This window comes from Phyllobates terribilis, unplaced genomic scaffold, assembly GCF_046119375.1.
Source record: "Phyllobates terribilis strain yellow unplaced genomic scaffold, ASM4611937v1 Scaffold_3__8_contigs__length_932513732, whole genome shotgun sequence".
Lineage (NCBI taxonomy): Eukaryota > Metazoa > Chordata > Amphibia > Anura > Dendrobatidae > Phyllobates > Phyllobates terribilis.
This window is the reverse complement of record NW_027362763.1, coordinates 537,351,670-537,368,478: the sequence shown is the minus strand read 5'-3', so window position 1 is coordinate 537,368,478 and position 16,809 is coordinate 537,351,670. Positions and strand designations below refer to the sequence as shown.

At 40.4% G+C, this 16,809-nt stretch overlaps 1 protein-coding gene across 1 annotated transcript in view; it reads right to left on the bottom strand.

Annotated features, from left to right (window-relative positions):
• Nucleotides 1–7,577: 7,577 nt before the first annotated feature.
• ECT2L (epithelial cell transforming 2 like) overlaps nt 7,578–16,809 on the bottom strand; it is a 121,883-nt gene continuing 112,651 nt past the window's right edge. Inside the window, exons 21-23 of the mRNA XM_073671336.1 lie at nt 11,954–12,042; nt 10,709–10,881; nt 7,578–9,399 (exon numbers count right to left, since the gene is read on the bottom strand). Coding sequence (XP_073527437.1) covers nt 9,269–9,399; nt 10,709–10,881; nt 11,954–12,042 — 393 coding nt within the window. The 3' untranslated portion in view covers nt 7,578–9,268. The remainder of the gene's footprint in view (nt 9,400–10,708; nt 10,882–11,953; nt 12,043–16,809) is intronic.

Below are 16,809 nucleotides of genomic sequence, written 5' to 3'. Positions count from 1 at the left end.
TGACCGTGGGAAAAACAGGGCGTGCCTAAATGTATCCCCGCTACCTTCAAAGTTTGCCCTTGCGATTTATTGATGGTCATTGAAAATGCAACTTTAAGTGGGAACTGCAAACGTTTGAAATTAAAGGGTAAGTTATTGGGTATTATTGGGATGCGTGGCATAAGAATATTTTCACCCTTAGCTTCTCCAGTTAAAATTGTGGCCTTTACAATGTGCCTGCCTAGTTCAGTGACTCGCAATCTAGTGCCATTACATAATCTCGGGGCGTTCAAGTTGCGCATTAACAAAACGGGTATACCGACCTTTAATTCGAGCTTATGAGATGGGACCCCGGATAGCTCCAAAGAGTTAAGAAACTCCACGGGGTAGCTCGTACAGTCTTCAGATGACATGACTGTGTCGATGGAGTTGTAGGTTGTTGCATCGCTGGTTACTTGGTCCAAGATAATTTTATTGATTTTCGCAACTGTTTTTCTTGGTGCTAGCATAGTTTTCACATAGCCAATTTTCATCGTGGATGTTTTGTTGCAAATTTGGAAAAACTTGAGCAATAAGTGCGTCTTCCGAATCCACAACATGACAAAATTGGTTAGTGAATAGAACCATACCTTCTTCGTCAGTTTCGATTCGACCTTCACCGATCTCGAGCAGTTTCTCAGCATACGTGCCCGACTCTAGATCACTGAATAACTGGACACGCATGTTGGTGGTGAGGTGCAGCTTTTCAACTTTGGTCCATAAATATGAGGATTTCAGACATTCGTTAATTTCGTCTGCTGCAGTGCCTCGCTCGATGACAGGCAAAGTTTGCCTAAAGTCCCCAGCCAATAAAACAACCACACCACCCATTATTGTTTGTTTACTGTGTAAGTCTTGTAGACAACGATCAAGAGCTTCGATGGCGCGTTTGTGTGACATTGTGCACTCGTCCCACACGATTAGTTTGCACTGTTGCAACAGGAGGCCACGGGCGCTGCTCTTGCTGATATTACACGATGGGGTTTCTTCGTTCACCAGATTAAGAGGTAATTTAAAGACTGAATGTGCCGTCCGTCCACCGCTTAGCAATGTTGCAGCAATTCCAGAGGAAGCCACAGCTAATGCAACGTTATGACCGCTACGAATTTTTGCTAAAAGTAAATTAAGCAAGAAAGTTTTTCCTGTACCACCCGGGGCATCAAGGAAAAAAAGTCCGCCTTCACCATTCTCAACTCGTCCTACTATTTTGTGATAAATCTCTCTTTGATCAGGTAGCAAACGTGGCTCAGTTTCGCAAACGTGAGTGTCTAACGGGTTGGTATCATAGCTTAGCTCTTTTATCAACTCGTTCGACAGCTCTCCTCTACTCCGCGGTGAGGGTAGACCAAAATCGGACAATTTCTTTCCAGAAATTATTAATATTTTGTCCTCGATAAGCCCCAACGCCTCATTGAAACAGAGATCATCGTTAACGTGATCCATTCTTTCAAATCTGTGCATGATATCCTCTGATAACGCAGTTTTATACTTGTGCCAGAGTTGTAGAGGATTGGATAAATCGCAAGTGCATATCAATATGGCAAACAGCTCTCTTATTTGCGCCGGGGAGCGACATAGCACGGCCTCTTCTAAGGTGGTATCCCAGTGGTTATCATCTTCCAACAACCCCATCTTCTCACACACCTGCCGAAAAGTTGCAAGTTCTTGACCTTCAAATGTTTTTAAATCCGAGAAGTTGGTTGGACCCCTTATTACATTCAGCAGCATACGCAAGCAATAACATTCAAAATTGCTAACGTGCACCGTGTAAATGCAACCTAGAGCGTCTCCTGCCTTCACACCTGGCCAGCCATCGACAGGTGTTCCTTGTAAACGACGTTTCCATTGCTTCCGTGCCACATTCCAAGTATAGTAGCGAGGCACGTCAATGTAAAGTAATGTTTTTGCAAACGTATCACTTTGGCACAACAGGAAAAATGCAGTTAGTGTAGTTTTAGGTGGTGCTTCTAATCTCTCTCTAAAATTATTTTCCGTAAAGTAAACCCTCTCGCCATTGGGTAAATGAATCGCGAGATGAGTGACGGTTGGGTGTCTCTCGTGCAGAGGCAGACCTAAGATCTGCCACGCTGCTTCGTTACTACTAACATATCGGCCGGTTCTAAAGGTCTGTACCTCATCTCTTGGGTCAATGTTAACATTCCCTTGCTGGCGGATGTTAAAAATAGCCTGGTCGCTACCCTTATTAATATATTTACAAATATATTTTATCGCCTGTACCGTATTACAGAACTCTACATTTAAATGAGAATTAAAAATTTTTGAAAAGAGTGGAGAATATGGGACCACCCAGCTATTGTATGTCCACCAATATTTCCTGTGTTCCTCTACGGGTTTTTATAATCGTCGTGCGTCCACCATTCTCTGGTGCTCTGCGCCTGTACAAAGGATAACCTTTATCATTGCTTTGAGTATCTTTTAAAAGCTTCCTCGGATATTTTTTGGTACATTTTCCTTCCTTCATGCATGGCGATGAAGAATTGAATGTACCACATGGCCCGTGAATCATATTCTTTGTCACTGTATCATAGAGCTTTTGATCAGTTTCTGGGTTTGGTATCTCAGCACATATGATTTCGTCAATTTGGTTCGGATGCAATTTTTCCTTTAACCACAGCAGTAAGTGCACATGAGGCAAACCTCGCTTTTGCCACTCGATCGAGTACATGAAGCATTGCATATCATCAAATATGTTACCTTTTGTAAGTAGAGCTACCAACTTCTGTACTTTTATTCTAAATACTCGAGCTGTTAAGTCATGTCTGTCCGTTGAATTTTGACCAGCCATAAGCTCTTTGGTGATTTCTGGCCAAGCGGGGTTGCAAGTCATTGTAATAAATAAATCAGGCCTCCCATAATTACGTACATATGTGAACGCATCTTGTGTGTATTCGTGTAGCTATCTCGGGCTATTTACAAATGATGACGGGAGAATCACCATCTGACCTAAGTTATTTGGATCCAAATCCGCATCATTTCTTATTGCATCTTGCAAGTGAATATAATTTTCTGCGCGCAGTTTTTTTTTATTTAAAGAAATGAACCTTAAGCGCTCACTTTCCATCTTTACATACATGTCGACCAGAAACTGATGAAGTAGGAGCCTACACTTAAGCATCAAATTAAAATCGCTGCGACGGACCATCAAATGAAAGGCATAAAAATCTTTGCAGGACACCTTTTTGCTTGGCATTGCTTCTTTGGTAATTGGATTTATCTGAGGAATATCAATGCTGTACCCCTCTTGTCCTTTCCAAAAAATTATTGGGTACTCGAGAGCGTCATAGAATCTATGTGTATCGGGAACCCTAGTGAGCATGCCATCGCGCGGCTGCACAACGATGTCCCGAGACATAGTTTGTTCGCTACTAACTATTACAGCAGCTATTTCATTTGTAGTAGGGGCATTGAATTGTCTCTCATGTTGACCACGTGGTACACGGTCTGGGTGAATCACTACTTTGAAATGATCGTCATTGATCATTCTGTCTCTAGCCGTTTTAAATTCATGCACCAAAATGTTGTGGTCGTGAAGTACTCGTAATTTTTTAACTATGTTTCTATCTACGCTTTGCACGCACTCAGTACGCCTGTTGACTTGTTCTTCTTCGTCACCTATGAAATAAACTTGTAAAAATTGTGGTTCCGAAATGGACGTAGGAATTAAAGAACCGATACGGTGGTATACTTGTCCTTGTATTGTAAAGGTCGGGCAAAACCCTGGCATTGAGACAATTTGATCTGCTCCAAAAGACGTCATATGAAAGCGCATGTTGTATTTTCTTATATTATTTAGAAAAAGGCGAGATTCATCAGTTTCATTAGAGAAAAGCTCTTTTAAAGGTTGAACTGGCTCGTCTATATAAGGAAGAGCTACTTTCCCGCCCAAACAACACATACCTGCTGCTTCCTCTTTCCACTTAAGAGCTCCGCAATATTTGCAATCTATGGTCATTGCTTCTATTTTTATAAGCTTGTGAGTTTCATAATCAAGAGTATCGTCATACTCAAATGCAGCTTTATTAAACAATATCCATGTATTTCTTGTAAATGTTTGACGTCGCTGTGCTGCCCTTTCAGCAACAGTGCGTCTGCGAGATTCGGCCATTTCATGAATTTCAGTGGCTCTTTGGGACGCCATGTAAGTCGCTTGCTGCTGACGTCGAGCTTGGGACTGTTCTTGAGTTTCAGCAGCCCGTTGAGACGCCAGATACTCCGCATGCTGTTCACGTTGGGCTTGGGACTGTTCTGGAGTTTCAGCAGCCCGTTGAGACGCCAGATACTCCGCATGCTGTTCACGTTGGGCTTGGGACTGTTCTGGAGTTTCAGCAGCCCGTTGAGACGCCAGATACTCCGCATGCTGTTCACGTCGGGCTTGGGACTGTTCTTGAGTTTCAGCAGCCCGTTGAGATGACAAAAACTCCGCATTCCGTTCACGTCGGGCTTGGGATTGTTCTGGAGTCTCTGCAGCTCTATTTGCCGCACAACGCACCGCCTGCTCAGGCCTTCGTTGCTCGGCTTATTGAGACGTCTCATCACGTCTAATTATTTTCATAGCTCGGGCTTTATTAGAGCTTTGCGAAATGTTAGACTTACGCTTTCGCGGCATTTTTATAAGTACTAATTACAAAATAGGTACTTAATAAAGTTCAAACAAAATACTAAAACAATCTAATTAGTTATATTACGATCGCTGTACAGACGATATCAGTTGTATATGACTGGTCTATGAGGAGCAGCTGTGGCGCGGTTACCCATAGCAACCATTCCCAGTGCTCTGTGGGAGCTGAGAGCAGCCTGCTGGTGCTGTGGGTGACATGCAGCACTGCACACACACAGGGCTGTGCTGCACACAGGAGGGGAGGACGCCATTTGTGTAGCGCTGCTGCCGGTGCTGTCAGGCTGCAGTGTGTGCATCCTCCATGGAGCCGCGCTCAGGTTACTGCCCCTCTCCGTGTGTGAGTCACTTCCCCTCCGCCCAGGTGAGGCGCTCGGAACTTTCCCGGCTGCAGCTGCTGGCGCAGGTGAGCGCATGTTTTATTATACGGTGTTATGTGGAGGGACAATGGCGGCGGGGACCCCCTGTGTGAGGACAATGACGGCCCGGCAACCTGCAGGAGGAAGCCTCACACTCCCCCCGGGCTGTGGGCGCGGGCAGGCCGTGCTGGGACGTGTAGTTCCCTAGTAACCTGTTCCTGACATATGGGCTGTTTTCTGTGTTTTTTTTTTTTGTTTTTTTTTTTAAGTCTGAGAAAATGTCATAAATTATCCTTCTCCCTTCAGCTGTTTCCAGAGTGTAATGTATCAGGGTGAGCTCATGACTGACAGCTGCCAAAGTTTCTAGGAAATGTCAGTCCCTGGGGGTCGTGTGTGAACCCCCTGTGCCACACTTGTACCTGGCCACGGTATATGATCACCCCTGTATTCTGACTGTGGACAGGCGGCAACTGTGACCTCACTATACAATGATCCACTATGGGTAAATTATTGTATTATCAATCTCTTCTGACTGCTGTAAATCAGCCATTTAAATATCACCTGTGTATGTGTGTATATAAGAGAGCTCTCAGAGGCCAGATTTTTTTCCGACTTAATTGACATGTATCGTTATATTACGACCAAAATTACATAAAATCATTACAAATTGTAGCCTATATGTTATTCCGATGTATAATCTATATTACTGTAAAGTTTCATGCAAATCCGTCCAGTAGTTTTTTCGTGAAAGAGTAACAAACATACATACTCACAAACTTTCGCATTTATAATATTAGTAGGATTTGCTTACTCAGGAGAAATAGCACAACAAATAGTATGGCGCAATTTCTCCTGTTACCCTTATGAAACGCAAACTTTGGGTCTGGAAAAAAAAACATTTTTGTGGGAAAAATGTGTAAATTTTATTTTTACGGCTCAATGTTATACAGTTAGGTCCATATATATTTGGACAGAGACAACATTTTTCTAATTTTGGTTCAAGACATTACCACAATGAATTTTAAACAAAACAATTCAGATGCAGTTGAAGTTCATGACTTTCAGCTTTCATTTGAGGGTATCCACATTAAAACTGGATGAAGAGTTTAGGAGTTTCAGCTCCTTAACATGTGTCACCCTGTTTTTAAAGGGACCAAAAGTAATTGGACAGATTAAATAATTGTAAATAAAATGTTCATTTCTAGTACTTGGTTGGCAATGACTGCCTGAAGTCTTGAACTCATGGACATCACCAGACGCTGCGTTTCCTCCTTTTTGATGATCTGCCAGGCCTTCACTGCAGTGGTTTTCAGTTGCTGTTTGTTTGTGGGCCTTTCTGTCTGTAGTTTAGTCTTTGAGAAGTGAAATGCATGCTCAATTGGGTTGAGATCAGGTGATTGACTGGGCCATTCAAGAATATTCCACTTTTTTGCTTTAATAAACTCCTGGGCTGCTTTGGCTTTATGTTTTGGGTCATTGTCCATCTGTAGTATGAAACAACGACCAATCAGTTTGGCTGCATTTGGCTGGATCTGAGCACACAGTATGGCTCTAAATACATCAGAATTCATTCGGCTGCTTCTGTCCTGCGTCACATCATCAATAAACACTAGTGACCCAGTGCCACTGGCAGCCATGCATGCCCAAGCCATCACACTGCCTCCGCCGTGTTTTACAGATGATGTGGTATGCTTTGGATCATGAGCTGTACCACGCCTTCACCATACTTTTCTCTTTCCATCATTCTGGTAGATGTTGATATTGGTTTCATTTGTCCAAAGAATGTTCTTCCAGAACTGTGCTGGCTTTTTTAGATGTTTTTTGGCAAAGTCCAGTCTAGCCTTTTTATTCTTGATGCTTATGAGTGGCTTGCACCGTGCAGTGAACCCTCTGTATTTACTTTCATGCAGTCTTCTCTTTATGGTAGATTTGGATATTGATACGCCTACCTCCTGGAGAGTGTTGTTCACTTGGTTGGCCGTTTGTGAAGGGGTTTCTCTTCACCATGGGGAGATTATTCTGCGATCATCCACCACTGTTGTCTTCCGTGGGCGCCCAGGTCTTTTTGCATTGATGAGTTCACCAGTGCTTTCTTTCTTTCTCAGGATGTACCAAACTGTAGATTTTGCCACTCCTAATATTGTAGCAATTTCTTGGATGGGTTTTTTATGTTTTTGCAGCTTAAGGATGGCTTGTTTCACCTGCATGGAGAGCTCCTTTGACCGCATGTTTACTTCACACCAAAACCTTCCAAATGCAAGCACCACACCTCAAATCAACTCCAGGCCTTTTATATACTTAATTGAGAATGACATAACGAAGGGATTGCCCACACCTGTCCATGAAATAGCCTTGGAGTCAATTGTCCAATTACTTTTGGTCCCTTTAAAAACAGGGTGGCACATGTTAAGGAGCTGAAACTCCTAAACTCTTCATCCAATTTTAATGTGGATACCCTCAAATGAAAGCTGGAAGTCTGAACTTCAACTGCATCTGAATTGTTTTGTTTAAAATTCATTGTGGTAATGTCTAGAACCAAAATTAGAAAAATGTTGTCTCTGTCCAAATATATATGGACCTAACTGTACATTTCTGTGAAGCACCTGAGGGTTCAAGGTACTCACCACACACCTAGATAAGTTCCCTGAGTGGTCTAGTTTCCAAAATTGTGTCACTTGGGGGTTTCCACTGTTTTCCCTTCCGAGCCATGCCGTGCGCCCAAACAGTGGTTGTCCCCCACATATGGGGTATTGGCGCGCTGAGGAGACATTGCACAACAAATTTTGGGGTCCATTGTTTCATATCACCCTTGCAAAAATAAAAAAAATTTGGGTCTAAAGTAAAAGTTTTGTGAAAAAAGGTTAATTTTCTTCCACATTCCAAAAATTCCTGTCAAGCACCTGAAAGGTTAATAAACTTCTTGAATGTGTTTTTTTTTTAGCACCTTGAGGGGTGCAGTTTTTAGAATGGTGCCACTTTGGGGTATTTTCTGTCATAAAGGCCCCTCAAAGTCACTTCAAATGTGATGTGGTCCCTAAAAAAATGGTTTTGTAAATTTTGTAGGAAAAATTAGAAATCGCTGGTCAACTTTTAACCCTTATAGCTCCCTAACAAAAAAAAATTTGGTTACAAAATTCGGCTGATGTAAGGTAGACATGTGGAAATGTTATTTATTAACTATTTGTGTGACATATCTCTGATTTAAGGGCATGAAAATTGCTAAATTTTCACCAAATTTCTGATTTTTTCAGAATTAAACGCAAGCCATGTCAAATAAATTTTACCACCATCATGAAGTACAATATGTCACGAAAAAAACAATCTCAGAATCAGCGGGATCCGTTGAAGCGTTCCAGAGTAATTACCTCATAAAGTGACGGTGGTCAGAATTGTAAAAATTGGCCCGGTCATTAACGTGCAAACAGCCTTCTGGGGTAAAGGGATTAAATGTTGTTTTCTTTTTTTTACATGGTATGACTGTCTGGTTTAGGCCACGGTTACATGCGGAGTATTTGGTCAGTATTTTACATCAGTATTGTAAGCCAAAATCAGGAGTGGAACAATCAGAGGGAAAGTATAATAGAAACACGTCACCACTTTTGCATTTTTCACCCACTCCTGGTTTTGCCTTACAAGTACTGATGTGAAATACTGACCAAATACTGATAGTGTGACCATAGCCTTAAGAGTATAAAAGTGCAGAGTTTGAAAATTGGGCACATTTCTAAATTTTAGGCAACATTTCGATATTTTCATAAATAAAAGCTAAACATATTGCCTTAAATTTACCACCAACATAAAGTACTATGTGTCACAAAAATAAATAATTTCAAAATTACAGGAATATGTGGAAGAATTCTAGAGTTATTATAACAAAGTGACACATGTCAAAATTGAAAACTGGAAATTGGTCAGGTAGACCAAAATTGGCTCCGTCACTAAGGGGTTAAAGTTTACCACATAATTTTATAGATTGTTTCTTTTAGTCATCAGTGGAAAGACCATAGATGGAAAGATGTGTATAGTAACAGTATGTTCACACGCAGCTCTGAAAATTGGTTCCATTAACGTGAATGAGGTTGATTTCTGCAAGCACTGTCAGACGGATTGTGCTGCCTGCTGATGTAACTGAATGGTGATTTAAATATATATTAATCAAAAATCACATTTAAAACATGATTATTTAAGCAAATATTTTTTTCATAATCCAGTAACATGAAAATTCGAATTTGCACACAATACTCTAAATGTGGATTTATCGCTTTTCAATACTGGCATAAATAGCACTTTGACATGCAGAAAGCCAGGTGAACTTCTCCTCTTCTGTACTAGTAGAACAGATCCACTGACGCTTTGGACCTTGGAGACGGAATGCATTCTTCACATCTGTAAGAGAAGGATATACATTAATAAATGACCCTTTAGGCTAAGTTCACACTATGAGGATTTGGTGAGTTTTTAATGTTGCAGATTTTCTGCAGCATTTCTGCACCCATTTGGTGAGTTTTTTATCTCCGTATCTGTAAGCCAAAACCAGGAGTGGAACAGTTAGGTCACTAGCCCCACTATCAGTATTTGGTCAGTATTCGGTCAGTATTTTTTCTCAGGAGTTGGGAGCCAAAACCAGGTGAGGAACAATCAGAGAAAAGGTATAATAGAAACAAGTCACCAATTCTGCATTTATCACCCGCTCCTGGTTTTGGCTCCTACTCCTGAGAAAAAATACTGACCAAATACTGATAGTGGGGCCATGGCCTCAGAGGAAAAGTATAATAAAAAAAAAAAGTCACCACTTCTGGATTTTTCACTCACTCCTGATTTTTATCTTACAGATACTGACCAAATACTCAACGTGTGCATGTGGCCTTAGGTAAATTGGGTTATTTGCATTTTTTTATTACATTTTTGACTCTGCGGTTCTTGTCTCTTTTTGGTATTTCCTGTTAAATAAAGATACTTTGCTTTTGATACTTCCTGGGATTTGACTTTGACAAAACTTTCCGCAATGGAAGCTCACAAAGAAGTCAAGAGTTTTTACCTGCAGATTTTCTGCATCTAATGCAATTTTATAGGACAAATCTACACACAAAACTCCACATACTCCAAAAAAAAACTGACATGTTGAGGATTTAAGAAAATGCACTGCAGGTCAATTTATGCAGCTTAAAAAAAGAAGCTTAGTGGGCGAGAGATATCTATAAATCCCATCCACTATGCTGGAACCCCAAGACGATGGGTTTTTTGAATAGTAAAAATACTCAGCATCAAGAACTCATCGTAGGAACTTTCCTTAAAGAATTCTAGCTGGCCTGTTTACATGTAATTGCTTCAAAATGACAGTAATCAATAAACGGCTGTGCACACACACAGTTTTTCGAGGAGGTTTTGGAGTGGAAACTTGAAATTTTTCTCAAAAATACAGTTTCTGCTCTGAAAACTCAGAAGAGAAAAGACTCTGTCTTTTTCAAAGTACAAATCAAGTGGTTTTTCCCAAAAGATTTATTTATTTATTTTTAACTTTGAATTGAACTAATCTTTTCTTCTTTCTAACATTTTATATTAACTTTAATGTTTTAAAATGTTACCAAAAATACAAAAAAGTTAAAATAGTATATAAAGTGTATGTGTCAAAATGTTACAGACTGTGATTTAGTAGTTAAGAGAACGAACAAAAGACAGGTGTATTCCAACTTACATTTTGTGTCTGGATTGTCTTCCACCAGTAACCTTAGCAAAGACACTGAGGCCATAAACTGGTAGGACGTCTTTGATGTATGCCTGAAAGGTACATAGGAAATGTGCCGACTTGAAATCACTAGTGCATCGTTGAAAAGAAAGAGACTCAAGTCGCTGATGTGTTCAAAGATCCTGTGCAAACATAAGGAACGTCACTACAAAATGAGCTGAACTTTTATTATACTCAATTTTCATCATGACTGCATAATTCATATCTACACTATTGATAAATTTAGAAAATCTGCTATGTAAGGGAAAACATGCCACCATTATATTTACATTTGTTTAAAACCCTCCAGAAAGACTTTGCTTAATATCAAAGATGCAGGAGAGAGGCCTCATGCATTTCTTAAAGGGGTTTTCCACTTTTAGGAAAGTGGACCCCAGACACTGTGAAATACCTAAAATAACAGAGTATATGCTCACTCCTCCACGGGTCCAGCACCAGCTCCATGTTGCTGGTGTTTGGGCTGCAGCGGTGATGTCTCACGTTGACTGTGTGCGTCACTGTTGTAGCCAATAACCAGGATAGATGGCATGAGACTCTGCAGTTAGTGATTGGCTACAGCGTGGATGTATGCTCTCAACATGACAGCACTACTGCAGTCCAAACACCCAGAAGGTGCTGGTCCAGGGGAGGGCATTTGGGGTCTATTTTCCTGTAAGTGGAAAACCCCTTTAAGCACTTCATTCCATAATTAAGTAAATAATATTTCTCCTTCTAAACCATGACATTTTTCTTCTCAATATCCAAATTTGACAATCAATGAAAAAAATGTTAAATACCATTGCTGATATTCTAGAAGTGGAATTTATGCAAAGATTGACTTTTACCGTTTTGCAAAATGTGTATTCAGAAGTGATTGACGTGACAAACAATTACTGGCAAGATGAAGGAAATCCAACTACTGTTAACAGATCTGGTCTTTAAATATGTGTTGTTTCATGTATGCTGGGCATGGCAAATCATTTTCCAGATTACGATAACACTGCTAGTAGTTTGAGCAAACACGTGTGATGCTAGAAGCATTTTTATGAGTTAGCGTAAGAAAGGTTGTGTTCAATGATTTTAAGATTTATGCTAGTTTCAGACACATATAGTGCTCACTGCTGGTTTCCATTATAATGCGCAGAGGATAGCCCTGGTCTCAGGAGGGTCTGCATTGTATCATTGCCACAATCAGAGACAAGCTTGTAACAGTACCTCAGGGATGCACTTATGTCTTCATTGGCACATCTCAGTAGAGCCACATCTTGCATATGTACTAGATGTCTATTTGCTTCTATCAGGTTCTGTGGGGTAAGAAATAAATAACATTTCAACAAACGTGTAAACTAAGCACCATTATAGATGGTCATAGAGGTTCCTGAACTTACATTTTAATGTAAAACCATTAAGGGGAATCTGTCCTCAGGTTTTTGCTATGTAATCTAAACTTGAGATATTGAATATCATGCTCTTCTGCTAATTTACAAGCAACTTAAGAAGGAAATATTACCATAAAAGGCTTTGCGTTCTCTTCCTAGATGCCACTTGCAGCTTTCACCCTTTGTTCCTGAGGTCACTTGCAGGCTCCTTCTCTGATTTATTTTCCTGATGTCACTTGCAGCTTTCACTCTCACATATCTCTTCAAGGGTCACGTGAAGCTTCCCCTCTCTGACCTCTTATCCCGATGTCACTTGCAGATGACCCTCTCTGGCCTCTTCCTGAGGTCAATAGATTCTTCCCCTCTCTGACCTTTATAAATGGTGTCACTTTCAGCTTCACATCTCTGATCTCTCTTCCTGATGTCACTTGCAGGTTCCTCTCTCTGACCGCTCTTCCTGATGTCACTTGCAACTGCCCCTCTCTGATCTCTCTTCCAGAGATTACATGCGGCTGCCGCTCTCTGATCTCTCTTCCAGAGATTACATGCGGCTGCCCCTCTCTGATCTCTCTTCCAGAGATTACATGCGGCTGCCCCTCTCTGATCTCTCTTCCAGAGATTACATGCGGCTGCCCCTCTCTGATCTCTCTTCCAGAGATTACATGCGGCTGCCCCTCTCTGATCTCTCTTCCAGAGATTACATGCGGCTGCCCCTCTCTGATCTCTCTTCCAGAGATTACATGCGGCTGCCCCTCTCTGATCTCTCTTCCAGAGATTACATGCAGCTTTCCCTCTCTGACCTCTTTTCCTGATGTTACTTGCAGATGATTCTCTCTGAGTTCCACCTAACTCGTAGATTTCCATCTCTCTTCTCACGTTACTTACAATTTCTCCTCTGTGATCTCTCTTCTTGAGGTCACAGATCCTTTTAATGGGAAAACAACGGATGTCTATTTAACAGATCTGTTTTCCATAGACTTCAATGTTAACAAAACGGATCCAGTTGAAATCAGTTTTTTTCAGGTCTGCACAACTTTTTTGTCAATGGATTGCTGCTGAATCCGTTCTTATGGATGATTAATGGACATGTGAACTTGGCCTTATATAGAGGACTGCAGTTCAATAAAATGGCTCATTGTCTTCATCCTTTACACTACATGGGGGCACCCGTCAGGGTTGTCCCTTGTCACCCATATTGTTTGCCTTAGCGACTGAAACTCTTGCTATTATACGGTGATCAGATGAGATCTAAAAAGGAGTGGCCCATGAATCTGGTGAAGATCATCCCACATTGTAGTCGGATGACCTCCTATTATCCTGACATGTCTATTCCAAAAGCTATAGAGTTGGTTGATAAGGAACCTTTCGATCATACTCAGGTCTTCTGATTAAAGGAACTACATCCTTTTTGATCTATTCATCTAGATGTGGTTTTCTTAACTCTACTATACATAGTTTAAGGGTAGTCTTCCAATTTAAGTACCTGGACATCATAATCACATGTAACACACCTGATATGATATTGCTCAATGTTTTACCACTTGTCTCTGCTTTTAAGGATACATTTAAGTTATAGAACTCATTACCAATCTCAGTGGCAGGTAGAATAAGCCTTATTAAAATTATTATACAGCCAAAGTGTTTATACATATTGCAGCTCATCTTCACCTCAATCTCACATTCTTTCTTTTGTTCTCTAGATTCCATGTTTATATCCTTTATATAAAGGCTGCTCTAGATCAAAATTACAACTTGCTATGCTGCAGCACCCTAAGTTTGATGCTGCTATGGCCTTACCCAATATGTTCTTATCTAAAGTAACTGGACAGCTTAAATACCTGGGTCCATGGCTATTAGCGGGTGCTGGTGCTCTTACGACCCCTGAATGCCACATTGCAGACTGCTTAACTATGGAGCACTTACGGCCTGTGCTGGAATCCCCTGGTAGAGTGAAGCCCAGATTGCCCCTATAAACAGGGTAGTCCAGAAGGTCTGAGTGGAAACTAAGAAAATATTTAGATGGGTGGGCACCCCTCTGGAAACTCCGTCGTGGAGGGATTTAGGCCTGAACCAAATTGCAATATTTCAAGACTTCCTGTAGTGGGAGAATAATGGGATAAACGCAGTAAGTGATTTCCTGGAGTCCGGGTTCTTTTGCTCATTTGAACAACTTCAAATCCATTTTCAATTGAACAATCTATATTTTTTTAGATACCTTCAAATTTGTCATGTTTTTAATATGCAATTTCCAGAGCCTCATACTTCTTTTTCCTCAATCCTCTTTATTGGTATTATCAGATCCCAGGGCCCAGGTAGTCTAGTTTTCAGGTTACATTCATTCTTTATTTTTTCTAAGTCAACCAATGATTGATTTCCAGTTATAGATAAATGGAGAGCAAAAATCCCATCTTTAAAGGGAATCTGTCAGCAGTATCAACTATATGGGCATGTAGGTCATAGAAAACTGAATAAAATGATACCTTGATATCTGTGATCCAATGTCTTATTCCAGAGAAATCCACATTTTTCTTATATGTAAATGAGCTGTTAAGATCTATGGGCTGGACACTGATCTACATGAGGATCTGCCTCCAGAGCTTATTTTAAATTAAAGAGAGCGTTACCAATGTGAGACATATAATGACTGACACTTTGCTCTCATAATCACACACAGTTTTGCAGTGAGATCAGAACCAACTCAGTACAGCAGAGCAGAGCTAACACAGTACAGCAGAGCTAACACAGTACAATAGAGCTGTGTGTAATTATATCTGACACATCTGCATGTGTCCTCTTATAGTGCTTCAACTTCCATCTCACAGGCAGCCAGTGTGGGGGAAGGGCAGTACAGCAGAGCTGATAGCACTGTGACAGGACAACTGCAAATGTGCTTGCTGTGTTTGTAATGAGACAAGGTTCAATTTTGCTGTTCTGTGTTGGTTGTAATCAGACACAGCTCTGCAGCAGAGCTGTCATGACTATGAGAGGACAACTGCTGATGCAAATGTGTTTGTAATGAAACAAAGTTCACTTCTGCTGTACTGTGTCAGTTCGGCTATACTGTGTCAGTTCTCACTGCAGAGCTGTGTGTGATTATGAGAGCAAAGTGTCAGTCATTACATGTCTTACACTGTTAATGCCCCCATTCATTTAAAATCTGCTCTATATTTAGATTTTCATGCAGATCTATGTTTGGCCCATAAATCTTAACAGCTCATTTATATATAAGAAAAATGTAGATGTCTCTGGAATAAGACATCGGATCACAGATTTCAAGGTATTGTTTCATTCAACTTTCTATGACCTGCATGCCTATATATACGGCTTAGGAGGGATGCTCCTACTGACAGTTTCCCTTTAACAGAGGATCAGATTCCTGATCTCTTGGAATCTAATTTTTATGTCTCATCCATAGTGAATGATAAGGTAATACAGTTATATATCATCCATCATAAAAGCTATTTAACTCCTCTGAGGAAACACAAAATGGGTAGATTGACAGATACTCTCTGCCCAAAGTGCGGCACTCCATAAGCAGATTTCTGGCATCTGATTTGGGACTGTAGGCTATTCAATCTTTCTGGAGGGAATTATCTCTAAGATCATAGAAATGCTGATCTCTCTAGACCCATTGTTAAGCCTTTTTTGGTATTTTGGATGAAGAAATGTGTCCTTACTATGTTCAAACTTTTGTGAATTATTTATGGGAAGGAAGACAATAGCCATACAATAGCCATACAATGGATAGACACATATCCACCTAAAAAATCCACATGGCTGAACAAGGTGAATGTTATAGTGGCATATTAACACTTTGTATATAAACAAAGGCAATGCCCAGCTCATTTTGGGGTTCAAGTCTGGGGTTCTCCGTTAATATCTTACTTCCCCCAGGTCCTTTCTGGTTCTATAAAAAATACTTTAAAAATTCTTTGTTAACCATTGATGCCAGTTTTGATCAAATCAGGGAGTTGATCTATCGGAGACAAGAGAAACACAACCAATTCTGTCTGTGTCCCAAACTTGTCTGCCCTCAGATGCCTGGTTACATGTTTTTATTACAAACCACAAAGACAAGGAAAGTGGGAATGGCTTACATTACGTTACCTAAAAAGGAAGATAAGTTGGGAAAAACAAAGTTGTAAATTATGTATTCTGCTGCATTCCTTAGGATCTGGCTATATCCTGAGACCATCCGCAACCTCATCAGGAGCATGCCCAGGCATTGTAGGGAGGTCATACAGGCACGTGGAGGCCACACACACAATACTGAGCCTCATTTTGACTTGTTTTAAGGACATTACATCAATGTTGGATCAGCCTGTAGTGTGTTTTTCCACTTTAATTTTGGGGGTGACTCCAAATCCAGGCCTCCATTGGTTAATAAATTTGATTTCCATTGATGATTTTTGTGTGATTTTGTTGTCAACACATTCAACTTTGTACAGAACAAAGTATTCAATGAGAATATTTCATTCATTCATATCTAGGATGTGTTATTTGAGTGTTCCCTTTATTTTTTTGAGCAGTGTAGTTTACTATACATTCAGAAACAAGGAAGGCTTTAATACATCTATATATCAGAGACAACACCCTGCTATTTATGAATAACACTTATAAAGCTAATATTAAAATACAAAATGATCAAAGATATATGATTTGTCTAAATAATAAAGCAAAGTATAAATATTT